At 38.7% G+C, this 27,898-nt stretch overlaps 2 protein-coding genes across 8 annotated transcripts; one reads left to right on the forward strand and one right to left on the reverse strand.

Annotated features, from left to right (window-relative positions):
• Nucleotides 1–875: 875 nt before the first annotated feature.
• rab20 (RAB20, member RAS oncogene family) lies at nucleotides 876–8,044 on the reverse strand. Its single transcript, XM_056251815.1, has 2 exons — nucleotides 7,855–8,044; nucleotides 876–1,641 (listed from the first exon to the last, which is right to left on the reverse strand). Exons 1-2 carry the CDS (start codon nucleotides 8,042–8,044, stop codon nucleotides 1,094–1,096), a joined length of 738 nt encoding a protein of 245 aa, XP_056107790.1. The 3' UTR covers nucleotides 876–1,093.
• Nucleotides 7,958–27,477, forward strand: naxd (NAD(P)HX dehydratase). Of its 7 annotated transcripts, none has more exons than XM_056251812.1 (11): nucleotides 7,958–8,086; nucleotides 11,640–12,089; nucleotides 13,467–13,605; nucleotides 13,995–14,040; nucleotides 14,201–14,289; nucleotides 14,442–14,550; nucleotides 20,362–20,412; nucleotides 20,867–20,971; nucleotides 25,849–25,969; nucleotides 26,060–26,180; nucleotides 26,737–27,477. In XM_056251812.1, the coding sequence occupies exons 2-11, from the start codon at nucleotides 11,735–11,737 to the stop codon at nucleotides 26,885–26,887; spliced, it is 1,287 nt and encodes a 428-aa protein (XP_056107787.1). In that variant the 5' UTR covers nucleotides 7,958–8,086; nucleotides 11,640–11,734; the 3' UTR covers nucleotides 26,888–27,477. The 7 variants fall into 7 exon arrangements, with proteins under 7 accessions (XP_056107787.1, XP_056107785.1, XP_056107786.1 ...); XM_056251810.1 differs by lacking the exon at nucleotides 7,958–8,086 and adding an exon at nucleotides 9,843–10,340; XM_056251811.1 differs by lacking the exon at nucleotides 7,958–8,086 and adding an exon at nucleotides 9,843–10,200.
• Nucleotides 27,478–27,898: the final 421 nt, after the last annotated feature.

A 27,898-nucleotide genomic window follows, 5' to 3' on the forward strand; every position in this document is an offset into this window, starting at 1 on the left:
TATATTCTCCATTGAGTCTGTAAACAATGTCACCTAAAAGTTTTGGACTTTTCAGTGCACATTGCACAAGTATTATTGCCCTGAAGCCCATAAACCACTAACATGTATGTGATACCAGTAAAGAGAACCAAATAAGATTATAATTCAGAATATTTGCATTTAGAATGTCACTGCTTTTTTTTTTTTTTTTGCATATTTTCTTTTTTTGTACTTTCAATGTAATTATGTGGAATATTTGAAGACATTGATTTTGAATCATAGTGTTATTGAATAAAACAACAATAAATGCTTTTTGTTTGTTACATTTGTGTCATCTCTCATTTTAATTATATCTGAACAAGATCTACCTTTTAGAAAGTATGAAGTTTATTTATTTATTCATTTATAAAGCACCTTATATAGGGCCCACATCAATTCTTGTAAAAATAAAAGTAATTGAAGACCACTTTCTGTCTATTTCAAACATATGCTATTCTTTTGAACTTTCTATTCATCAAAAAATTCTAAAGAAATGTATCATGGTTTCTACAACAATATTAAGCAGCACAACTCTTGATTATACATTGATTATAATGTTTCTTGAGCAGCAAATCAGCATAACTACCAGCATTTTGAATGACAGTGTACTTCGTGAAGCTTTCTCACACTAACCACACAGATTAACCCATTTATTCCAAGATTTAAGAATTTTTATTTTTCTCATATTAGAATTAGTGAGGCAGTATCAGAAAATGCTCATAGAATTTTTACAAAATATAATGTAGAAATAATTTCAAAAAAATAATAATAATCACAGAGATCATGACCATTCCGTTCCATTAATGCAAAGAACAACAAAGAAAATAAAACCTATTTCACAAAATTAAAACAAAGACTATTCAGCAAGATCAAGTTATTCTATCTTTTAATTCCTCCCCCCCAAAAAAGTTTGTTTTAATACTGCTCTGGAGTAAAATAAAAAAATCAGCACATAGCAGTAGTTCAAATAAACTCTAGTTTAAGTTAGTGGCGGTATGATTTATATCCATTCCTTCTTTGGCACTGATTGACAACACAATCCCACAATCCTCACGCCTCCTATGTTTGCCTGGCTCTAGGTACAACATCCTGCTTTAGTCCTTTTCACCTCCATTGGCGTCTCCAGGTCCACAGTGGAACTCTCTCCTTCGCTCCGTTTCTTCAGAATGGAGGGCAGAACCAGATCGAAGAGGGTTTCAAACAAAACGTCCACATTGTAACCCGTTTTAGCACTCGTCTCAAAGCACACGGTCTCGGCAGGCAGACAGGCCTTCTCCTCCAGGCCTTTGTAGCGCAGCACGCGGGCGTACAGAGCGACGGCGTCCTCTCTGCTCACCTGTTTGTGCTGGAGCGCAGTGCCGGGAGGAGTCGGACACGTGACCTCGGGCTGGGCTTCGTCCGCTCGCTCGCTCTCTGTGTCTGGCCCTTGAGCTAGAGCGTCCGTAAGGTCTGCTTTGTTACCCACTATGGCGAATATGCAGTCAGTGTTGGCGGTGTCGGTCAGGGACAGGAAGCGGTTCTCCAGCTCTGCCAGGCTCTGCCAGTTGGTAACGTCATAGGTGAGAATGACTGCAGCCGCGCCACGGCAGTACATGGAGCCCAGGCCATGGAACTGCTCTCGACCTGCACAGCACCGAATGTGACAATCAGTATTCATTTGGAGAATTTGCACTTTACTTGAGTACAATTTAAACGGAATACTTGTACATTACTTTTCTAAGACAAAAAAAATTATATTATAGTATTGGGACACTGACACACTTAATCAGGTGTTTCAAACAGACCCATTGGCCGGGTGTATAAAATCAAGCACCTAGGAAGGAAGTTTTCATTTAAAAACATTTATGAAAAAAAAAAAAGGTAATTCAGAGGAGCTCTGTGATTTCTAGCATGGTACTGTGATAGGATGCCACCTTTACAATAAGGGTGTGTTCACACTTGGCCAGTTTGGTTCGATTAAAACGAACCCTGGTGCGATTGCTCAGTTAGTGCGGTTCATTTGAATAAGTGTGAACGCTGCCCTGGTACGCACCAAACAAGTGGACCAAGATCGCTGAAAAGATGGGTCTCGCCCCGCTTCCAAATGAACTCTGGTGCGGTTCGAATGATATATGAATGCAACACAGACCAAAAAAGGGACATGATGTCACAAGATGCGTCTCTAAAAAGGACAATGCTCAAGCATACCTGTTTTTTTCTCATCATAGTCACAATATTGCCCATCACATTTCAGTACAGGCATCAGAACCGCGACCCCTAGCAGCAGATCTATGTTTGTGTGTGTGACAGAGGGATTCCTGCCACTGTTTTGACTCCTTTACACATTTATAAGCTCTTCGCGAGTTCGCAGCTGGTCGGGAATACCATCATATGTAGGCTACGCACATACAACGAGTGCATTTATCCGACCTAGCACACAGCATTGTTTTGGATGTTCTGTCAGTTGCGTATCGAAATATACATAATAAAAGCCGACCAATCAGGTTGTGAACATAACCCTATGCCTTTAGGTTTGGTATCTTTAGGTTCAGTGTTAGGTTCGGACTCCGGACCAAACAAACCAAGCGAACCAAACTACAAGTGTGAACACACCTTAAGTCAGTTCATGAAATTTTGATCCTTGCTAGATATTCCAAGGTCAACTGAAAGTGGTATTATCAAAAACGTGTAAGCATTTAGGAACTCAGCCATGAAACACAAGACCACATTAAGTCACTGAGCGGTTCACCGAGTGCTGAGGAGCATGGTGCGTAAAACTCGCCTACGCTCTGCTGATTCCATCGCTGAAGAGTTCCAAACTCTGGCATTAATATCAGCACAAAAACTGTGGGGCGGGAGCTTCACGGAATGGGTTTCCATGGCTGGGCAGCAGCACGCACGCCTCACATCACCAAGTACAATGCCAAGCAGTCGGATGGAGTGGAGTAAAGCATGCCGCCACTGGACTGGAGCAGTGGAAACAGGTTCTGTGGAGTGACGAATCACGCTTCTGTATTTTGAAGTCTGATGGGCGAAATTGGGTTTGGCAGAAACCAGTTGAACATGACCTGTCTGACTGCATTGTGCCAACTGTCAAATTTGGTGGAGGAGGGATAATGGTGTGGGGCTGTTTTTCAGGCTATGTGCCTTACTTCCAGTGAAGGGAAATCTCAATGCTTCAGCACACCAAGACTTATTGGACCATGCTATGCTTCAAACTTTGTGGGAACAGTTTCGGAAAGGCCCTTTTCTATTCCAGCATGACTGTGCCCTAGTGCACAAACCAGGGTCTATAAATACATGGTTTGGATGAGATTTGTGTGGAAGAACTTGACTGGCCCTGACCTCAACCCCATCGAACATCGTTGGGTTTAACTGGAACGGAGATTGTGAGCCAGGCCTTCTTGTCCAACCTCAGTGCCTGACCACACAAATGCTATACTGGATGAATGGGCAAACATTCCCACAGAAACAATCTAAGATCTTGTGGAAACCCTTCCCAGAAGAGTGGAAGCTGTTATAGCTGAAAAGGGGCAGCCAACTCCATATTAATGTCTATGTATTTAGAATGTGACATCATTACAGTCACTGTTGGTGTAATGGTCAGGTGTCCTAATACTTTTGTCAATATATTCAATGAAATCCATTCGAGTGTAAAATGTATTTGGCCACAACTAGATCATTTGTTCTCAAAAATGGAAATGTTTCATCAGTCACAACAACACAAAGGTAACGGTTAGGTAACAGTTTTCAGGACATTGGTTTGAGTTGAACTAAATATGGTGTATATTTGAGACTTACAAAGTAAAACATATTAAACATTAAATACAACCTGCCTGCTGTATACAAAGTTTGTGCATTACCGTTACAGTTAGAAAATGTTGTACGTTTTACAACCCTACTGATGAGGATTCAACGGTACAAAGGTCAACAGAATTAAACACAAGTAGCCTGAATAGTTCTAAGGGGCCAAATCTACTTAGTTAAAGAAATAAAAAGTTACGGATGGGGGTAAACTTATCACTTTCTCTTTTCACTTTCTCCTATAAAAAAAGAAAGCCAAAGGTTGTCAGTCATCATACTGAGAGCTGTAACAGCAGAAATACAAGAGCTTATTGTTGTAAAAATATGTAGTGGTCTTCAACCAACTTGGCTTCTACTGTCTGTGTCTGAAGGATGTGAGAGAGAGCTTTGTTCCTTATTCTTATGCATTTCATGCAGCAAAATGTGTAAAATTATAGACCTCTAATGAAAATTAAACGTCTAATACTTATAATAAGCATGGCTCATTTTAATTTTTCAAATACTTGCATGCCACCAAATCAAGTTCAAAGTTAAAATCATAAGAAATTCATTCTAATTAATTCCTATTTGAGATCAAATGTTCATCGTAGGGATGATCCGATCAGGATTTTTGCAGCCGATGCGACCACTGATTTTTTTGTTATCATGATCGGCCAGTACTGATCCCGATCATTCAAGCTTTATTTAAGTGATATGTAAGCTCTCCGTTGACTGTCACGGCTAACCTTTTTTTTTTCTGATAAAGTAATACCACAGATGTTGCCTTGGTTATATTATTTACAGTAATGTTGTAGGCCTATTTTATTTTAATTGACAATCAAATAAACAAGCACAACAAATATTCATTTTACAATGAACATGTTAATAGGCCTTTAAAAACAGAGTTTCCACAAAACACTATCCATATTAAGATGCTTCGGCTTATCAAAGAGCCTAGAAGACTTTAAACAGTAACTCGTTTTTATTTTTTGGGAGAGGGAGAATGGCCCATGAATGCCTCCCCTTGGTGCCAGCCCTGGCTCCGTATCTTCATCCAGAGGCGGGCAAAGAAAGTGATGGAGTTCATTCAATAATACGCTTAAAAATGCGGATGAAACAAGGTGTTGAAATTAATTTAACTTTGAGCACCACTTTACAAGGCTCAATCGTTGTGTAACACGTCACCTGGGTAACGCTGAAGCTTCACATTGATTCAATGCATTGAACAGCGTTGACGGATGGAAAATCCCCTTAAACGTTGAAAGGATACTTCAACAAAGATATCGCTTTCATCTTCTGACAACTGATGGCAAACTGATTTTTTCACAAATATATGACTTGACCTGATGAAGGACAGACGCAGGTAATCACACACGCTGTCTGCTCTGTGTGTGTGTGTGTGTGTGAGTGTGTGTATGTGTGTGAGAAAGAGTGTGAGGAGGAGGAGCTGCCTCAGCCACCTAGACACAGAGATGACCAAAAGATTTTCTTCTGAAAATGTCTATGAAAGCTCTGTTATGTATCCCCCATGTCTGTTGGTTGTTAAATGTTTTTTGTATGTTTCTTGAAATGTAATTTTAAAAAAAGTATGACGTCATCGCGTGTTTGATGTCATCAAATTGGTATAGGTTTGTGAGATTGGCCAAATTTAGTGACTATGTTATGCCGATCGAATCATAGGCTGCATTCAAAATCGTATACTTCCCTACAATATAGTAGGCAAAAAAACAGTGTTCGGCAAAATAAGTAGCCTATGTCCGAATTCACTGTACTCATAAAAGAGTAAGCTAAAAGTAGCAGGATGACTTATTTCTTTCAGTGAGATTCTGAAGTGTGCATATGATGGACACCTTACTATCCCATGATGCCACGGGAGAGGATTTATGACTTGCAGTGAAGCGACATAACTGAGGCTGGGTAGGTCACATGATAATGACAACATGGTGAATGTACTACGTCCAGATTAAATTCATACTACACACATTCATACCTTATAGAACATGCTTTTTTTTTTGCGGTTATGAAGTAATTACTTATTGAAAACAAGTACCTACTCAAGAGAGTATGCGATTTCAGACGCAGCCATCGAATGTGGTTATCGGCTGATAATGATCTGCGGCTGATCAATTGGACCATCCCAAGTTCGTACATAAATTTGTACATACTGTAACTTTAACAACTAAAAACTCCTTCCCCAGTGAAATAAGCTTACACAACATCGAGATGTCATAAAAATGAATACACTTAACATTGGGATTTACAGTATATACATGGTGTACAATTTATTAGTCCATACTTTCCCTGAATTCAAACGCATGAACTTGGCATTGTGCTCTGCTGTATGAGCTTCAGAAGCACCAACAATATCCACTCAGACATGGTGAGGTAATACAGAGAAAGTAAGCCATATATACTATTACTACCATCACCAGATGAACTAATGATAAGGGTAAAATGTGTTAATGAGCTGTTAATGTGTTAATAATTAAAAAAAATTACTGAAGCGCTAAAGTTTGACGTCATCACGTGTTTTACACGTTAAATTACATTTTTTACATAAACAAAGTCAGAATTGTGAGATGTAAACTTGCAATTGTGGGAAAAAAAAGTTAGAATTGTGAGATAAAAGTTGCAATACCTTTTTTATTTTGTATTCTGTGGCAGTAACAAACTTCCATAGACTACTTAGATAAAATGCATATAAATATCAGTTGCCACTCTATATCTCCCAACAAAATATAGGAGTAACAATGACCTGACAATTTTTTTTTTTCTAAATATACTAAAAGGGCTTTTACTTTGTAAAAATGAGATCAGATCAGATCAGTCAGAGGGCAGAAGCAATGTTTTGATCATGCAGGTAATTTAGAGGGCTTTACGGGGTTAAAGTCTTGGAACATGAAAATTAAATAATAATAAAAATATATGACAAACTGTCAATTTGCTCATATGATGATCTGCATGCTTTACATTCCTGGAAATCCAGGTTATTTTTTTCCATTAAACACAAATAGAGCCACACTCCCACATTTAGGAAAAACTGAGAAATGTACAGCTTCATAACTTGATGGTGAATGTCTTTCGTTCCTCCCTCCTAGATCCCCACCCCTGAGAAACAACTGTGTGACCAGTAAAACCTTTAGTTTCCACACACACACACACACACACACACACACACACACACACACACACACACACACACACACACACACACACACACACACACACACACACACACACATCTGACTAGCACACAACACAAGCATGTGACTTTTTGTCAGATAAGAGACCAAACAGCAGTACACGGGGTCATCTGTCATCTGAACAAAATAAAATTCCACAGGAAATGACATAGGCTACTTTCTACATTAGATAGATAGATAGATAGATAGATAGATAGATAGATAGATAGATAGATAGATAGATAGATAGATAGATAGATAGATAGATTATATCCATATACAATGATAATATGTCGTCTGTTTAGACCTTAAGAATGTTATTATTTTACACTAAACAAAAGAGTTAAAAAGTGCCTTTAATGGGTGAAGTTTTCAAACATTGACCAAGGCATTTAGGCATTTACTCATTTACATACAAATCAGATAAAATATGCAGAAGTAAAAAAAAAACACGGTCTCCATATGACATTCTAAATATAAATAAAATAGGCCAAATATATATATATTTTTTTTCCTGTAAATTTTGAAGTAGGTCAAGTATGAACTTCACGCATGACAGGGCCAGTTATCTGAATGAGGAACAAAAAGTGCTGACATTTACGAAAAAAAGGCCAATTACCATCACTGTGAGAAAGCATTTCTGAGCTCTTAAATCAGGATGTAACAAATGCCAACAAATAAAGCAGAAACTCATAAAAAACATAGTAACAAAACAAGATATTATTGAAATAACTATCATCTGACATAAGACTGTGTTTATTTAGTTAAAAGTTCAGCTGACTTGGTTGGTATTCTTTTAAAAGACATCCAGCTTTTGCGAAACACACTGTGATAACGTGTTTATATATTTTGGGCTCTGTTTTCCTAAAAAAAAAGAGTAGAAGTAGCCAACCTGCAGTGTCCCATATGGATATGTTGTAGGGTCCCCACTGTTTGAGGAAGAACGCCCCTCCGACGGTGCTTATAGTGTCCTTAAATTTCCTCTCCGTGTATCTGTGGAGGAGAGAAGTCTTTCCTACGTTCATGTCCCCCAGAATGACGACTTTCACGTCGGGTTTCTTGGTCCTTGAGGCTTGAGGCATGTCTCCAAACACATGCCACTCATGCACACTCAACTCTTACAGGTAAAACCTCTACATAAACAATCCAGAGGACGGGCTTTCGAACCATGCGTTTTAAAGTGCATGATCTTATTACGTCCTCCGTACAAAGCTTGGCGAAATAAATCCCATTTGTGTGGGTTAAGTCAGAAAATAAACAAAATAAAAAAAAAAGATTTGACAGAAAATTAGTAACGACGCCGATTTTCTAACTAAAGAACTTTCAAGTTGTGTTCAGCGGTAATGCTGGGCTGTCCGATTCGTCAGCGAATCATTCTTTTGAGTCAAGATTCGTTCAAGAATCTGATTGAATCAGTCCGAGTGCTTTTCGTGCTAAAAACCAGCTCCCTATTTAAATGAAGTTTTGTTATTGTTTAATGCAAATGCTAATTGTGTTTTTATAATTGTAATGATGCCTGTAACATAAACTGGGACACATGAAAATGCAGAATGCGCTAATTAATACAAACATAATCAATATGTCTATGTCAATGTCTAATTGATACAATGTAATCATATGTCTACATTATCTTTATTTGAAAATGTTTGAGCATTTTTTTTTTTACAACAATAGGTGGTACAGGACAGTTCTAAGGAAAATAAAAATACAACTAAATAAAATAAATATACAAAGAATGAAATCATCAAATGATATTGCTAACATTTTAGAGCATATGCTTGGATCAAGGGACCATGTGATGACATCCTGGCTTAAAGGGATTGTTCATTGAAAAATTCTGTCATTAATTACTCACCCTCATGTCGTCCACTCGTAAAACTTTCGTTCATCTTCTGAACACAAATGAAGATCTTTTTGATCAAATCTGAGAGATTCTGTCCCTCCGTTGACAGCCTACGCAACTACCACTTTGACATAAAACTAATCCATTTCAATTGAGCGGTTAATCCAAATTTTCTGAAGAGACTCGATCGCTTTGTATGATGAACAGATTTAATTAAGGGCTTTTATTCACATAAACATTGATCAGTGAACATAAACAGAAGCTCAACCAAATCTGCATGACGAACAAGAACAAACATTTTGTGGAAGCTCAAACATGCTGCATGGTAACACATGAGAATGAAACTCATTGGTTCTTAATGAAGCTCAAATGTGCATGTGTAACACAAGAATGAAACTCATTGGTTCTTGTGGAAGCTCAAACGTGCTGCTTAACACGAGAATTAACCTAATTGGTTCTTGCTGAAGCACAAATGTGCTGCGTAACACGAGAATTAACCTAATTGGTTCTTGCTGAAGCACAAAGTGCTGCGTAACACAAGAATTAACATTATTGGTTCTTGCCAAAGCTCAAATGTGCTGCATAACACACGAGAATGAACCTCATTGGTTAATCGACTAAACCGCTCAATTCATATGGATTAGTTTTACGATCTCTTTATGGACTTTTTGAAGCATCAAAGTGATAGTTGTGTAGCTGTCTGGGACAGAAAGCTCTCAGATTTCATCAAAATTATCTTCGTTAGTGTTCTGAAGATGAACGAAAGTCGTCATGAGGGTGAGTAATAAATGACAGTATTTTAATTTTTGAGTAAACTATCCCTTTAAATAAATCAATTGAATCACTTTTGTAATTGGTTCTTTGAAAATGGCTGTTCATAAGAACCGATTCGCCTACATGAGTCAGAGTTCTTTCCAGCTTAACAGTGGGGGGCGGAGCAAATTTAACTTCAGTGCCAACGTCACAGGAAGTAAAACAGTTAAGGCGGCGCTAAATAAATATCGCTGTTTTTGCAGTTTTAATATCATTGTAAACAGTCGTCGCTACAGTGAGTGGCATTGTTTTGGGTGTATTTCATGTCACATGTGGACTGAATTTCGCTTATGTCATCACGCATAAGCGACAAAAGCAGAGCGTCAGCGGAAGTCTGACGATTGTAGAGGGAGGACAATCTGTGTCTATCTGATCGAGAGAAGTCCGATCACAGATTCATTAATTAGAACAAATATTGAACTTTGTTCCTGTTATCTGACTGGATACTGCATCTAATCCCTGTACAAAGCTCCACAGCGCCCACTCTCTACCTGAACAGTGTTTGTTTACCCGTGAACTTGATGAATCTGCTCAAACGTGCCACCTTCATTTTCTCTGAACAGCCACTAATTCTGGCAATTGGTAAGATCGGAGTTTATCGTTGGTTGCTTTCCCAAACTATGAGTAGGTTGAGGAGGACGGAATGCATGGACGTAAATGCTCACTTCTCGGCGTGATAACTGTAACCATTGCGATTGTAGCAGTGTTGCTGTATGATAAAGGTAAATGCCAAAGGAAAGTGCCACTTAGTAGTGGAGTCCAAATGCTTCCGATCTATTTTTAATTGAATGCATTTTCATTATAAATGAAAGCATCAACGTTTTGAGTGAACTCCACGAGTTTATGCAAAGCCTGGTGATTTATGTATGATTTGAGTATGTTCCGAAGGAGTTCACATGTCACAAATGTTTGTTTGTTTTTCATTAATGTTTTATTCATTTAAGATTCTTCAGCTTATTGTCCGGTTTAAACTGAATCGCATATCCTCACCCTGTAAGTTTTGAACCACACTTTATTGTATTAGTTTATTTTGTTTATTAAGCTTTACTCACTTTTCAAACACTGAACACGATAAGTTGAACATGCAGAGTGAAAGTGTTTTCTTAAAAGTATTCTTGGAAACATTCTCAAAGCTATTTTACGTCTTTCGCCACTGAGCCGTGGCGTGGAGCGCACGATTGCGATGACGTAGTACACAACGTTGTGGTGACGTTCTTACTGTTGTTGGCGCGGTAAACACTGGCGAAGTTCTAAGCAGCTTTGCATAAACCAGCTCAGTTAATCTCGGCGAGGCCTTTGTCGCTATGCGCTCGGAAACTGCATGAGACGTCGTCAAAGCAAGGCCTAGATATCGCCGCCGCCTGTTCGATGCGAAACCGAGTTGCATCCGTGCTCGGTTGCTTCGACCATCATGCTAGTGAATGCAACGCGCGGTTTCCTGTGGTCGGACATGGAGACCAGAGCGCTGTTGAATATCTGGGGTGAGCACGATGTGCAGACGGCGCTGGACGGAAACTTTAGGAATAGCCACGTTTACAGAGACGTCGCGAACCGTTTGTGCGAACTGGGCTTCGATAGGACACCAGACCAATGCAGAATACGGGTTAAGAGCTTAAAGAGGCAGTATTTCCAAGCGAAGGAGGGATCCAGGAAAAATGGGCAGTACCACAAGATGTGCAAGTTCTACGACGAGATGGAGAGGATATTGAGCAATAGACCGTTAGTAGAGAGGCAGGATATTGATAGTATTGCCGTTGGGGGAGATGAAACGATGGATGAAGATGCTGAGAGTACTGAACTCTTGCAGGAGGCTCACATGGATGGCAGTGGTGAATGCTCTTTTATGGAGCATACAGTCAAAACTGAGTATCCATCCTGCCCCATTCCGGTGACAGTAGGAGGCATGAGTATGTCAACTTATTCTGATCAGTCAGAAAGCAATGATCTGCCATCTTTAGCCCAATCGGCCTGGTTTGCTCTATGTATGTGCATGTTAATATCTGTATCTTTTTCTTTCGAAGGTTCATTTCCAACCAAACAGAGCAGCCTGACAAAGACCAACCCGCCCGCATCCTCGTCGAGCAGGCCACGGAGAAGCAAGAAGCGATTCGCGAACATGTCGCTGGAGAAGCTGATGGAGAAGTTCTTGGAGCAGAGCATGGAAGCAGAAGACAACTTCTACCGGCTCGAGGAGCAGCGTCTTCAGGCTGAGGATAAGCGCAGGGAGGAGGAACATTCCAGAGAGTTGCAGATGCTGCAGATGTTGGGCCAGATTTTCGCTGGCATTAGCACATCCTCTCCTGTGCAGCCTGCCACTCCGCAGCCCTCTTGTATACCCCAGACTAACCCCACCGTACCACTCATGCGTCCCTCTTTTGGGAATCGTAACCATCCGTCTGCCTTGAACGAGTTTGCCAGCCACAGCCAACCAGCTGGCCCAGGTCTGCTCATGGAAGAGGGTGAAGCTAAATGTTCGTCTAGAGTTGCCATTTACTTTGAATTGCCAAATATGAAATCAAAAACCGTCATTTTATCCAATGCTTTAATGCTAAAATAAAATGAAAAGGTAGTTCATCCAAAGATGGAAATTCTGTTGTTGTTTTTTAGTTTGTTCGCATTGTTCAAGTGTTTTTTTTTACCCTTTTTAATATTGAAAGCAGAATAATTAGAAACGTTTATTTTTCCAAAAAAAGACTTAAACCCCCCCCCCAAAAAACAAGAAAAATTCGGCTCGGTTTTTCTTTTGGAACACAATGGACATATTTTCCATACATTGATGATGCTACATTGTGACTGAAAAGGCTCCCAAAAACATCATAAAAGTGGTCCATACAGCTATATTCCAAGTCTTCTAAAGCAATATTATAGCTTTATGTGGAACATATATTTTAGTCATCGTTCACTGATAATCCTCCTCACCACTCAAGCTCTGAAATATAATTTGGGTTCAAGCTCAGAATTAAAAAAATAGTGGTAGGTTTGATGTCATTGGTGCTAAAACGGCGTTGGTTTTCAAGTTTATCATAAGTGAACCTGTGGGTTGAGTATGTAAAATACAGAAATATGAGCTACAGCAGAAGGGAAGATTTTCAGTGAATAAAAGCCTAAAGTTCAAGTGGTTTCAGAAGACTCTGAAAGTACAAGCTGTATGGACTGGTTTTATTAGGGATGCACCGATAGGAAAATTTTGGCCGATACCGATAATTCTTTATATTTTAAAGCTGATAACCGATATATTGGCCGATAAATCTAAATCCAAATTTTGTAATAATTTTTGAGAGCCTGATTACAAAAACAAAAGTCTCACAATTAAAAGCCATCATTCTCATTATAATTTTATGTAGCCTATATGAACTTTACTGTATTTTCCCTTTTTTAAGTGATTCCAATCATATTTCAAGCAATTCAAAACCATCATGTTGAACAGTGCGCATCTGAAGTGTCTCAGCTGAAGGAAATAATACATTATTTCTGAGCTTTAATATATCGGTCATATTTTCTTATCGGGCTGCTAGCGATAACATTAAAAATGAAAATATATGTCCCAATAGCTATATGGTGGCCGATATATCGTGCATCATTCTTAATATCTTTTTTGTGTTTCGTTGAAAAACAACATGGTTTAAAATAAGATAAATAAATGATGAATAAATAATGACAGAATTTTCATTTTAGGTAAACAAGTTCTGTTAAACAGTCATTTTAACAAACCAGCTAAGATGACTGTATCTCTGTCAACTAGTATAGTCCCAGTGCATGGAACTGAACAAAGCAGCTCTGGTTTGTAATGAAACTAAAGATTGTTATTTGTTTATTATTGATTGATTGTTACTGTGTTCTTCCTTCAGTCATAGAGCGCTCTTTCTCTCTGGGCACGGGAGGAATGGACAGTGTCATTCCTCTTGTAAGAAAGACAATTCCTCCATTGACATCCAAAAAACACAAGGGTCAGGATGGGCGCATTGGGATCATCGGAGGATGTCAAGAGTAAGTGACGCACAGCTCTTTCTCAGGGCTATACACTTAACAAATTACTTGGTAAGCTGCTGTAATGGCGCTTCAATGGTTTGTTAATTCATGGTCAGCTAAACGATCACATATTGTATTAATCAACCTATTGTATTACAATTTTACAATTTCATCCCATCTTACATTTTCTCTTTTCCCAATGTTGGTATGTTTAGACTGTCTAATTTCTAGAGCTTGCACCTAACTCACTTTTTCACTTTCAACCACATACCATCAAGTCATTCTCTGCCGCAAATAGTATTATAAGGTGCTATGTGATGTGAGTTATAGTACTTAGCAAGCTGTTTTAACCTCTCTGTATGTATTTTTGCTTGGTGAAACTTAAGTCTTTGTATTTTTCTTGTTAGGTACACAGGAGCACCTTTCTTTGCAGCTATTTCGGCTTTGAAAGTAGTAAGTACTTTTCCCTGGTTTAGGGAGATGCACAGTAAATTGTCTCCAAAATCCTTAAGTGGTTGCATTTCCAGATCGACTCATTTATCGATCACTTCGTCACTTATTTATCAATTAAATCACTAGTCATTAACTTTCTACTCTTCCTTTCTGTTTCCAGGGAGCCGATCTGTCTCATGTGTTCTGCACCAAAGATGCAGCTCCGGTCATCAAGTCCTACAGTCCTGAACTCATCGTTCATCCAGTGCTGTGAGCAGGAACTTTGATTACCAGTGAATTGATTCTGTGTATCATGCAGGCTAAAACATTTTTTTATTTATTGTCAATGTCATATCGTGAGAAAATTTTGTATGACGGTTCTTATGTGGTGCTGTTTCGCTCCTGGCTGTGTGTTTCTCCAGAGACAGTCCCAATGCTGTGGAGGAGATTGAAAAATGGCTGCCCAGGCTTCACAGTCTGGTTGTGGGACCAGGTCTGGGGAGGGAGGATATGCTTCTGAAGAATGCAAAGGCAAGAGAAATGATGCTTTATGAACATGTCTTGTGGTAATGTAGTCAATACTAATATGCAACACTAAAAGCATTTCATTTTAAAAGGTCAATTTCTTTCTGAATCTATTATGTAGTATCGATCACAAATTTAGACATGGGTAAAGGGTTAGTTCACCCAGAAATGAAAATGTACTCGCCTTTAAGCAAAAATCAGAGTTATATTAAACAAATATTTTTTTTAAGCCCAAAAAAGCATATCCATCCATCATAAAAGTAGTCCACCCGACTCCAGGGGGTTAATAAAGGCCTTCTGAAGCTAATGGCTCGTTTCCACTTAGCGGAACGATACGGTACAGTACGGTACGCAATTATTTGCGTTTCCACTGTCAAAAGTTGTGAATGGTACCAAAATACCGAACCGTACCGTACCACTGTGCTAGTAGGTACCCCAACGGAAGGGTACCCAAAAAGTGGTACGGTTCGGCATTTTGGTACCATTCACAACTTTTGACAGTGGAAACGCAAATAATTGCGTACCGTACTGTACCGTATCGTTCCGCTAAGTGGAAACGAGCCATTAGCTTCAGAAGCCCTTTATTAACCCAGGCGCTGCGTCATATCATTACGCCTGCTGCACTCATGGTACGGCAGTAAAGTTTCTTGATTATTACGCAGGAATGAGAGTATAGTTCCTAGCCATATCAGCCTAGAAAATCGCAAATTTACATTTTCCGTCGGTCTTAGTGCACGATGTAACTACAGAAGAGTCAAGTTTTAAATAGAAAAAATATCGAAACTCCTTGGTAATTTTTTTTTTAGAAATGCTAATGGGCTTGTCCACTTCAATGATGTATGCTAAGCTATGCTAAAAGTGGTACCGCCAGAACCGGAGATCGGCTGAATGGATTCAAAAACGGTAAAACTCAACAGTTTAACTCTGGGGGAGTTGTAAAATATTTCCAAAAAAAGTGGAGTATCCCTTTAAGGGTGGAGCTAGACTCACTGCAGAACGTTGATTGGTTGACAGAGTATCGTCACTTGCGCGTGCTGCAAGGGGAATGACAAGATTAGAAGCGCCAATTTTTTTTTTTATATACAGTTGAAATATAATACTACTGTTATTGTGTCACGAAATGTAGTTTTAAGAGTTTTTCAGGCGAGAATGTAGTTGTTTAAAGCTCAAATCTGTGGTTTATTTATAAAGATTTATGATAATTTGATCCAGGTTATGAGATCCATTCCAGGCGATCATGTTCCTCGCCTGGAACAGCCTTTCCTCGGCTAGTCGTTCTGATGTTTGCCGCTGACTCTGACGTCTCTGTAGTGGTTAAACAATTCGTCTTGTGTAGACCTAACGGGCGATCTTTGGTCTCGTGATTCTATAATTCTTTCCGTGGCCAATCGTTTTGGCTGAGGGCTAAGTGAAGTTTCATATATTTGAGCGCTGAATTTGTATATTTGTATACTGAGTCGGTCTTGGCAAGTCCAAACTTTGCGTACTTGGTATTGAGAAACGCCTAATGTCGGCGCTTGTCGTCTTGTGACAAACATGCCGAGAAGCAAGACCAAGATCTGCTGTATGTCATCCATTGTTGTTTACTATGTCGCTTTCTTCTTTGCGCGAAAATTACGTCAATTGCTGCTTTCCGGCAAACACCACGCCTATCAAGTAAGGGTACTGTTGGCGGTGGAAACGCTAGCCGGATCATGGTTTACCGACCCGAACCATACTGTACTGTACCGTAGCGCTCAGTGGAAACGAGCCATAAGTGATCCGTTTTTGTATGAAAAATATACATATTTATAACTTAATAATGGCCGTATGCGAGTCTAGTTCCGGCTGAAGAGGGACCTCTGACCCGACGCATGATGTATTGATGAACGCGGAAGGGCAGAGGATAGAGCAAAACAAAACGCCAGTCACAAATTTGAAGCCTAAAATGAGAATTTTTAAAGAGAAATGTCAGAGGAGCTTGAGTTTATTGACCAGCCTTATTTGTTTGAACTGCGAGAGGCGTCTATTCTCACCTAAGCTTACGCTACTCCTACATCATGCGTCGGGTCAGAGGTCACTGTTCGGCCAGAACAAGATTTGCATACGGCCTTTACCAGAAGCCAGTGATTTATACTTTATAGCAGGGGTCTCAAACTCAACTTAACTGGGGGCCGCTGGAGGTAGAGTCTGGGTCAGGCTGGGCCACATCAAGTATTCCACAAAAAATAGTATTCAAGTATTCCAAAAAAGGAGCACAACTGATTCAATCTTCATGAGCTGTCCTTCTGACAGTTGAAGTTCATTTTCCTTATACACAAAATCTTTGTGATACTTCATTTTACAAACATTCTTTTTCTTTTCCTTATAATACATATTTGTGATACTTATATTTGCTTATGTCCTTTTTATTTTCTTTATACAACACATTAATGCTATTGGATGTTTTTTGGAAGGCACATTTCCTTTTATCATACTTAGAAAAACGATTATTGCTTTTGAAATACAAATATTTGCAGTCATGTCTGCCTGTCTTAGGGCCTGTTCACATATCGCGTCTTTTGCGCGCTCAAGTTCGTTATTTCAAATGTAGGTGCGCGGAATGCGCGCTCATAATGGAAGCGACGCGGTCGTGGTGCGACGCGCTCGTTTTTTCCAAGCGCGTGCGCGCCGCATCGAGATAAAAACATCTCAACTTTTCAGAATGCCGCAAGCGCACCGTAGCTTAGCAACGACAGACGCCTACGGAGCGCAACCGCCCTAGCGCTTTGGAAAAAGGAGAACGCGGCGCGCCTAGCGTTTTCTACGCGTTTTTGGGTGCTAAATGTGAATTCAGCCTTATTTAATTATTTCTACACATGTATAGTGTCTCAGGCAAATTACTGACTTTGCACAAATCAAAGCAAACCTTCTTATCAACCTGCTGGACACATATTACAAGCTCAAAATGATTATTCTCACATTGTTTTAGAGCAGGGGTCTCCAACACGTCGCTCGCGAGCTACCAGTAGCTCGTGGCATGTTCACATATCGCGCTCACATATTTTGCTTGCTCAAGTTCGTTATTTCAAATGTAGGCGCGCGGGAAGCGCGCTCATAAGCGACACGCTCATTTTTTCCAGGCGCAGTAAGTTTGTACTTCGCGGTTGTCTATGACAACTATTGACAACAAACCCACCGTAAGCTGTCATGAGACTATCTATGGTAGCCCAAAAGGGTTTAAAAAATATATTTTTTTTTAAAACGCGGCACACGCAACGACGGGCCGCACTAACATTAAACTTTAATGTCAAGTAGGGGGCCACAAAATATCAGGGCCGCGAGTTTGAGACCACTGCTTTATAGTGATTATAGATTATAGCAATCCATATTAAAGGTATGGATATGGATATTTCTATGGATATTTTTCTTACAAAAACGCATCGCTTTGCTTCAGAAGGCCTTTATTAACCCTCCGGAGCCGTGTGGATTACTTTTATGATAGATGGATGTGCTTTTTTGGGCTTCAAAAATTCAGTTACTATTCACTCCCATTATAAAACTTGGAAGAGTCAGGATATTTTTTAACATAACTCCGTTTGGCTGAACGAAGAAAGTCATATACACCTAGGATGGAGTAAATTATGGAATAATTTATATTTTTGGGTGAACTAACCCTTTAAACCTTAAATGCCTCTTACTCTAAACATTTCCATCAGAGCAGCCGTCGTACTTTGTGAAAGAAAAAAATCCTAAACACTCAAAATACTCATAAAAGATGTGATCTCTAAGATTTGTTTTACCAATATTTACCAAAGAGAGTGAATGTTTCTCCCATCTGGATATGAATATTATAAAAAGGTTAGATCAGATATTTTTTTTATTTTACATTTAGACGCCTACGTGTATGCCACATAGAAGGCCTTGGGAATGAGAAAAGATACTGGGGGTGCAGGGTTTGAATTGGCTGTCCGCCATTTGAATACCACTGGTATAGGCTAATAAGCCCATGCTGATACGGAGGGTTGTTTATTATTTTTTATGTAATAACATTAATTATGTTTTTGAAGTAGATCCTAACTGTTTTTCCATGTGCTATTGATAAATGCAATAGTTTCCTCATTGGTTAAAAGTAAACCGCTTGGGTATAAGTAGCTACTACCATTACAGTAATCTCCAATCTAAAAGGAGTAGGCATTGATCGGAGCCCGGCTAATTTATTTAGGTACAAAAGTTTTAATAGGAATGAAAACATTTCCAATCTCACCAAATCATTAATTCAGAACCTACATGCAAATGTCTGTTTTTTTTTAACGTGTGAAACCATACAAGAGATACACGCTGCTGCGCAATTGATCCAGCGCCAATTTATACTATCCTGTTTGAGCTTGTGAGATGAAATTTAATATTATCAAACCTAAAATTTAAGGAGCCCACTTAATATAATGTAGGCTATGTCCTATAATACTGTAAAATTTAGGCAAACATTTGATGGACTCACATTCAGTTTCAGCCTTTAAAAGTTCAGAGTTTCAGAGTTTTTTTCTTCATTGTCCAGGCTGATAGAATGAGAAATTTAGAAATTTCTCCAAATAAATTGACTTTTTTAGCTGCCTCATGAGCCATTTCTAATTCAGTTCAGAGTGATCTAGATTCATCATTGCATCATTGTCAAACTGAATGGTTGAAATTCAGAATTTGGGACATGTCTATTTAAAAACTTAAAAAAAAACTTTAAAAAAAAATATATATATATCTGTGGTTAGTCATGTATGGCATTAAAATAAAAAATAAAAATGGCATTAAAAAGTATAACATTTAATTTTAAGATACCTGCAGAAACCGTCCCTCTTGCTAAAGCTTTACCACTAAAAAAAAAAAAAAAAAAAAACTTTTATAGACTTTTTAAATATTATATTTCTAATGAATCTCTGACCGTAGCCTACTTTTTAATTGTAAAATAAATGCGAAAACATTACAACAATAGGCAATAATATGATTGTGAAATAGTAAAATCAATATTAATTTGAAATACTTAAATGCACCTATGAAAAACGAATTCAGTGCAGTTGTGGGACATCATCTTCACAATGATTTATTCATCAGTCTCACACACACACACACACACACACACACACACACAGTCGTGATAATGTAGCGATGTAGAATTGTTGCCCAAATTCCCATACAGAAACACGCAAACCAAACATTTCACTTTTGTCCAAAGTCACAGAACTATTTTCATTGTATTCATTAATGGAACTTGTGTTGATATCATAACATTTTATTAAATATAAAAAGAATAGGCTGAACAAGTAATATACAATAGGCTGTGTAGACCACAGCAGGTCTAATTATGTGCCCAGAAACACATTTCTGCCTAAAATGGCAAGCGCAGTTAACCGTGTGCGACAATATTTTATTAAAGTGTAAAAACATTGGCAGTGCTGTGCCGACCGTTTATGAGTTAATGCTGTACTGAAGATGATGCGATTTGACCAGTCAGATAAAAGGGGCGTTACTGTGCCACCTTCGCAAATTAAATATTGAAGCCATGAACCACAAAAAAATAGGGGGATATCTATCCAAAATCTTGTTTTCCATTTGTTAAACAAAACGAAAAAAGCCATTTTTCCATTTATCACGCATTCCTCCATGAAACACCAGCATTTCGTTTGACAGATTTAATGGAATAACTGAACGGTCGATGATACACAAACCAGGAGTGCGCGCACTTTTAACTGCTTGTGTAAATTAAGATTTTGAAAATTTTATTTCTAGAGAGCTTGCTAACATTATGTATTTTCACATTTGTGTTCATGTTGGTTTAATTTATGTTTGGCTCATGTTTCTTTTTAGGAGATTATTGAGAGGTCAAAACTCCGAGGAATACCAATCATCATTGATGCTGTGAGTACTGTTTAACTGACACTGGCAGTCGTGGCCTAATGGTTCGAGAGTCGGACTTGCAACCAGAAGGTCGCGGGTACGACTCTCAATACCAGCAGGAAATGACCGAGGTGTCACCTTACCCCAATCACACGGGTTAGTCATGGTTTGCAGTGTGTGTGTTTACTACTCACTGCTCCTAAAGTGCACTAACTTACATAGGTTAAATGCAGAGGACAAATTCAGAGTATGGGTTACCATACTTGGCCTTAACGTCACTTCACTGATCAATAAGCTTTCATTACTGGGCATGTTGCCAATAGATTCAGTGAACTGGGTCAGAGATAATAGCTCCGTCATAGCTTTTAAATATTACAGTATTAATGCATATTGCATGATCTAAATCTAAATGCTGAATAAAATAGTCAATTTTGTAAACTAAAGTGTTTTTATTTGATTTAATTTTCTTATACAGGATGGCCTTTGGTTAGTGGCAAAAGAACCATCAGTCATTCAAGGATATCAGAGAGGAATCCTCACACCCAACTTTATGGAGTTTACTCGTCTGTACGAGGCCATGGTGAGTTTTGGACGTGCTAAAACATTCTATGTAGCTGCACAAGTTCTATTTATATGTAATATCTAAGGCTCTGTTTGAATCTGGTATCTCAGATGGGACTTACAATTATTTAAATGTTGTTGCATTAACACTATCCTAATTAAAATACTAAAAGAAACCAAAAATAACAATATACAACATTAAACTGACATTATATTTTTTGATTTAGTTTATTTATTTAAATTACAAAAGCAGTACCAGAGGCACATATCAGCTTAGATAGGAGGGCCTTCGAATATTGTCTTGGACGAAGGCTGAATCCAAAAAGGTTAAAGTCCCCGTGAACCGGAAGTTGCAAACGACTTTTCTCCAGTGTTTTGACGTATTTCCGAGAGAAACGGAATACTAAATGAGGCAAAATAGTGGGAGTGGCTTTTTTTCCAACTAGCACCTGATTGGATCTAGAAAAGTAGGTGTTTTCATTCAGCCTGTCTACTGTCAGTTGGAGGGGCGTGATTACGGATGTTAAGCAGACACCCAAACCGTCAAACCTACGTCATCAGGGAAGGTCCTCCAATGCAGAGGGGAGGGGAAATTTCAGATTTTGATTAAAGATTTTGAAGCCAAAAAATTTTTTTGTGTGGATTGACTTGCATGGATGAATTGTTTACCACAAAACTATCAATTTAGGCAAACAAAGTAAGTATGGTCAATTTTGAATTCATGGGGACTTTAAGAACCTGTCCTAGAACATTGAAATAGAGAATCATAAAGGCCCATATAAACTTCACGCCAGATCAAAGAAACTGCAATGATGTCATTTCAAACAAAATCAGGCCGAAATGAATATTGTTATAGTTTGTTTCTGGAGTTTGAAACAGTTTGCCAAAACGAATCTTCCGGAAAAGTTCGCTCTTGCTGGTAAACGCCTTCGAACTATCATTGTAATAGGCAGGTGTGGCTCTGCCGACGTTGATGTAGAAATGGTCTGTGGTCCATTTCTTCTGTTCAGTCAGACATCCGCGAGTAAAAACACGAACACACCGGAGAGCCACTTCATAATTATAATAATAAACGTTTATTTGTGTAGCACTTTTCATATATCGAAATGCGTTTCAAAGTGCTTCACAAGTGTAAAAACAAATATTGAAAATACAAATATTGTAGTAGAATATGAAGTTGCAATTCCAATTAAAAGCAACACTGTGTTTTTGTCCTGCTTACTTTAAAGGGTTAGTTCACCCAAAAATGAAAATTCTGTCAGTAATTACTCACCCTCATGTTGTTCCAACCCCATAAGACTTTCGTTCATCTTCGGAACACAAATTAAGATATTTTTGATTAATTCTGAGAGCTGGATCCCTCCTCCATAGGCTTCTTAGGGGATCGAAACTGGCCGGCCCAAAAGTTATGAAAGACATCGTTAAAATAGTCCGAGTGACTACAGTGGCTCAATCTTAAGTTTATCAAGCGACGAGAATACTTTTTTTGGGCAAAAAAAACAAACAAAAATAACGACTTTATTCAACTATTCATTTCCTTCCCTGTGGGCATCGAGTGAGTTCACGTAGTGTCTACGCAAAGCTTCTAGGTTGTACGTGATCCAGCTCTCAGATTTAATAAAAAATATCTTAATTTGTGTTCCGAAGATGAACGTAAGTCTTACGGGGTTGGAACAACATGAGGGTGAGTAATTACTGACAGAATTTTCATTTTTGGGTGAACTAACCCTTTAAAGTAATCTATTGTATAAATGTGACTGGAATGTTCCTCACCAAATGATTAAAAAGGGTTTTTAGTTTAAATAAAGGGCTAGTAGGATTGTAAAATGAGTCGGTGTGATTGATCATTTAATTAAATTGTTTAATAATGAAATATAACGACTAGTACAATGTGTCACCAGCGCTGCCTCAGATGCTTGCTAGTCAGAATGTGTAACTCCTGTTGTGGATGCGCTCTTCCTGGAACAACACTGCAACTAAACCCGATGAATTAACATTATAAAGAGAACAAAATTGTAATAAAACGTGATGTAATATGACAGTCGCAATCATAGCTATTATTAGTCGTGCATTGCTGTTTGAACTGCATGCGCTGAATGAACACTGGTAAACTGAAGCCCTTTGCTAGCGGGTTATTTAACTCAACGTAACGCATCCTATTTGAGATTAATCTGATATAATATACAAAGTAAACATAATATTACAAATTATATGTGCACAAAATGATACGAATGTTATGTGCTATTCAGAATATCTAGAATATCTAATATCTAAAAGACTTAAGTCTTTTAAATCCTCTCCCTCCCCTGTCACTTCAGGTGTGCCCCAGGGCTCTGTCCTGGGGCCCTTACTTTTCATCATTTATCTCCTTCCCCTGGGCAATATCTTCCGCAAATTTAATATTCAATTCCACTGCTATGCCGATGACACCCAGCTCTACCTCTCGACCAAGCCATCGTCCTCTCTCCCCCCTACCTCACTCACTGACTGTGTCTCGGAAATAAAAACCTGGTTTACAAATAATTTCCTCAAATTAAACAGTGATAAAACTGAGATCCTTCTCATTGGAAGTAAATCCACTTTATCCAAAACTGACAGCTTTTCTCTCATTATTGACAATTCCTCCGTCTCACCCTCCCCCCAGGTTAAGAGTCTGGGAGTCATCCTCGACGGCACTTTATCCTTTCAGTCCCATATCAATAACATTACCCGGTCTGCCTATTTCCATCTACGTAATATCAATCGCCTTCGCCCCTCCCTTACCCCCCACACTGCCGCCATTCTTGTTCACAGTCTAGTCACCTCCCGTTTGGACTATTGCAACTCTCTGCTTTTCGGCCTCCCTCACAAATACCTCCATAAACTTCAACTGGTCCAGAATTCAGCTGCCCGCATCATAACCCGAACACCCTCCTTCCACCACATCACTCCTGTTCTCCAACAGCTTCACTGGCTCCCGGTCCTGTCCCGTATCCAATTCAAAATCCTTCTGTTCACATTCAAGGCCATCCACAACCTTGCCCCATTATACCTATCTGATCTCCTGCACGGTCCAACTTCCACCCGCTCCCTTAGATCCTCTTCCTCCATACACCTGTCTGTCCCCCCTGCTCGTCTCACCACAATGGGGAGCAGAGCATTCAGCCGCTCTGCCCCCCGCCTCTGGAACTCTTTACCACCTCACCTTAGAAACATCGATTAATTCTCTCATTTTAAATCACAACTCAAAACGCATCTGTTTAAAACTGCCTACCACATGTGATTTTGCTTTTATCTTGTTTTAATGTTCTATTGTTTTGGCTTTGCTGCTTTTAATGTCTTGCATTTCTGTACGGTGTCCTTGAGTGCCAAGAAAGGCGCCTCAAAAAAAATTTATTATTATTATAGTGGATTTAACAATGTTTTATTACTATATTTTTCTCTTTTTAATGTTATGTAATATGACAGTTCCAGTCATAGTTGTTGTTAGTCATGCATTGCTGTGTGAGCTGCATGCGCTGAAGATGATCGCCGGCGTGCTTTATACACCATTAATTCGCAACCGAGGATAAATCGGATACATATAGGCCTACGCAAAATAAACACCATATTACAACTTACATTTACACACAACAAAATTCTGCGAATGCAAACGTATAGTCATAAAGGTGTTACTCTAGCCTTTAAACATAAAATGACCCCACACATAACCTCCGGCGCGCTCGCTTCATCTTTCCTCAGCTGCTTTACGTGTTTCGCGGTTGACCTTGACCTTGCACGTTTTATCAATTGAAATTGAATCAATCATCGATTAATCGTTAGCATCCCTATTTAATTTATTGTTGAAAGCCACGTGTGCAGCACATATTTTCATATTCCTCTAAACTGTGTGGGTGGCATCGGGTTGTTCACTAACAGTATTATCACGGGTCATGCATTTAAATCTTCTTTTTACCCTTAAAGGAGAACTCCGGCGCAAAATGAACCTTTGGTCTAATTACACATTGTTACCTAGTCAACCGTTATCTGAGATTTGTTTTCATGATTATCGAATGTAAATAGTTTTATCTCTAAAAACAGTTTAGCCTATAAAGCTAGTATAACGCTAGTATATTGGGCATAGTGTAATGACAAATAAAAATCGCTTGTTAATACCAATAACAAGGCTGAAAATAGACCCACACTAACACGGTAGCATAATGAGGGTCCCTACCTTCAAACCGAAGCATTGAGAACTTTGTCAGTGTCCAGACAGTTTAATAAGAAGATATTTTAAACATACAGTCAACTTCGCGTATACAGACAGGAGCCATCTTTGAAATACAGTCTTTACCAGTCGATCTACGAACGCCGATCCAAGCCTGCTGTTCGCACTCACCTTATCACAACTTATAGCTCGTTCACATTCTCACCAGCGCACTTGGATCGGCATTCGTAGATCGACTGGTAAAGACTGTATTTCAAAGATGGCTCCTGCCTGTATACGCGAAGTTGACTGTATGTTTAAAATATCTTCTTATTAAACTGTCTGGACACTGACAAAGTTCTCAATGCTTCGGTTTGAAGGTAGGGACCCTCATTATGCTACCGTGTTAGTGTGGGTCTATTTTCAGCCTTGTTAGTGGTATTAACAAGCGATTTTTATTTGTCATTACACTATGCCCAATATACTAGCGTTATACTAGCTTTATAGGCTAAACTGTTTTTAGAGATAAAACTATTTACATTCGATAATCATGAAAACAAATCTCAGATAACGGTTGACTAGGTAACAATGTGTAATTAGACCAAAGGTTCATTTTGTGCCGGAGTTCTCCTTTAGGCGAAAAAGAACTTCACCCAGAGTATATCTGGGCTTTTACAGACACCTAATTCAAACAGTTGCAGTGTACATGCTAAATTAAACTTTGATTTCAGCATCATGAACCTCTGGACAGCACTGACCACAAGAGAAGTGCTCAACAACTGACCATCGCCTTGGGCAATCTGACCATGGTTTTAAAGGGGGAAGAGGACATTATTACTGATGGAAAGAACAGTAAGTGGCTTTCTTGAAATATTTAGACTTTATAAGGTTCCAATGCACCATTTTCTTTCTCTTATGTGTTGTGTTTCTACATACTTTCAGTCCTGACCTGTAGTCAAGAGGGCAGTGGGCGGCGCTGCGGAGGACAGGGAGATCTGCTGTCTGGTTCCTTAGGAGTTTTCGCTCATTGGGCGTTCAGCTCACCTCCAGATGCCACTAAAGGGTAGAGTGCTCCGTCTTCAGTAGTTATTTGATGCGTCATTGAATATCACTCTGAGTTTAAAGAGGACCAATTATGCTTTGTACTTTTTTCATGCTCAAACTGCAGCATTACACACTGAAGAAATGTTGAAAATGTAACAAAGTCAATCCAAAGGGAGTTATTCTCTAATATCAGTAAACACTGTTGTAGTCTTTAGTTTTCGACTGGAAACGTGACAATATTCTTCTTTTAAATAATTCCCACCCAAAAAATTTGGTTGAGTTGCGTGTGTTGAAACTCACGGTTATGGTAAAGGGCATGATACTTCCAAAACACACTTGATGCGGTTGACCAATCACAACACAATGGCCCAGTTGACTAATCAGAACACACACACTGGGCTTCATAGAGACAGGAACTAAACGGTGTTACTGACAGACTGGGAAGCGAGGTGCTGCAATGTCAAATATGTGAAAAAAAGCATTTAACCTATTCTAGTAGACCTCAAAATCAAAATAGAGATTTGTAAAAGAAAATATGGCCACTCTAATTGTAAATGTTTCTCTTTTTTTTTCAGCATGAATCCCTCGCTGGTAGCTGCATTCGGTGCTACGTCTCTGACAAGGCAATGTAATCGCCAGGCCTTCCACAAACACAGCAGATCAACCACCACCTCTGACATGATCCAGGAAATAAGCAGCGCTTTCAAGAAGTTGTTTGAAAGCTAAATTGTGTGTGTATCCATTATCTTTTTATGGCCATTATAAAGACTAAAGGTCTGCATCTTAACGCTACTTGTTAAATAAACATGAAGTACATTGTTGAGCATCTATGTTCTTTTTTTCTTTTCCCTTTTATTTTAAAGTGCCTCTTGTAGTTCTGCGATACAGTATCAACTACTTCTCCACTTTCATATCTGTGTGGTGGCCCTCTATAAACGTCCAAACACTGTTTTTTTTTATTGTTTTTATGTATGTCTATTGATGTGTGTTAGTTTGCGATTGTTTAGATTTGTATATGATAATCCACCAAGAGATAGTTTTAACAATGTCCCTCTATGAATGAATTGCTGTCTTACTACCAGCTGCAATTTATTTATTGGTCTGCTTGAAAAATGCTCACTTTCAAGTATTCAAAAAAATACCTTTATAGTGGATGTTCTACTTACAATAAGCTGTTTAACACATTGTTTTCTGTCAATAACTCACAATCCCCATTTAATGTGTGGGTCAAATTACAAATAATTGAAAGTGGCTGTCACTTTTAGATATAGTTTGTTATTCTACATATTAAACTAACATGAAAGTTTTACTTATAACTGTTTATCTTTTGTATTATTCCCTCTGTGTGGATAATGAATGTGTCTGGACATGATTTTGGTTGGTATGATGGAGATGGTTGAAACAAAAATCAAATGGTGAAAAAACTGTTCAAAAAGTGTCCAGTTAATAGCATTCCTGTTTGTACTCACTGTAGTTTCTATAAGGTTTACAATATCTTGAGAACCATAGAGTATGGGGCTTTTATTAGGTAAATTCACACCTATGCTATGTCTCATTTGCATTACACTTGTTTAAAAAAATGCATTCAAATACTTTTTTGTGATAAATTAGTCACCAAACAATTTGTAAATTGTATGACGAATACCTGACAAAAGGTGTAGTTTCTAACTTTATCCAACAAAAATCTATTCATTTTAATCTTACAAAACATTTAATGGGCTAAAATGTATTATCGGT

Source organism: Rhinichthys klamathensis, unplaced genomic scaffold (genome assembly GCF_029890125.1).
Source record: "Rhinichthys klamathensis goyatoka isolate OS25496 unplaced genomic scaffold, OSU_Roscu_1.1 h1tg000090l_1, whole genome shotgun sequence".
NCBI classification, from domain to species: Eukaryota; Metazoa; Chordata; class Actinopteri; order Cypriniformes; family Leuciscidae; genus Rhinichthys; species Rhinichthys klamathensis.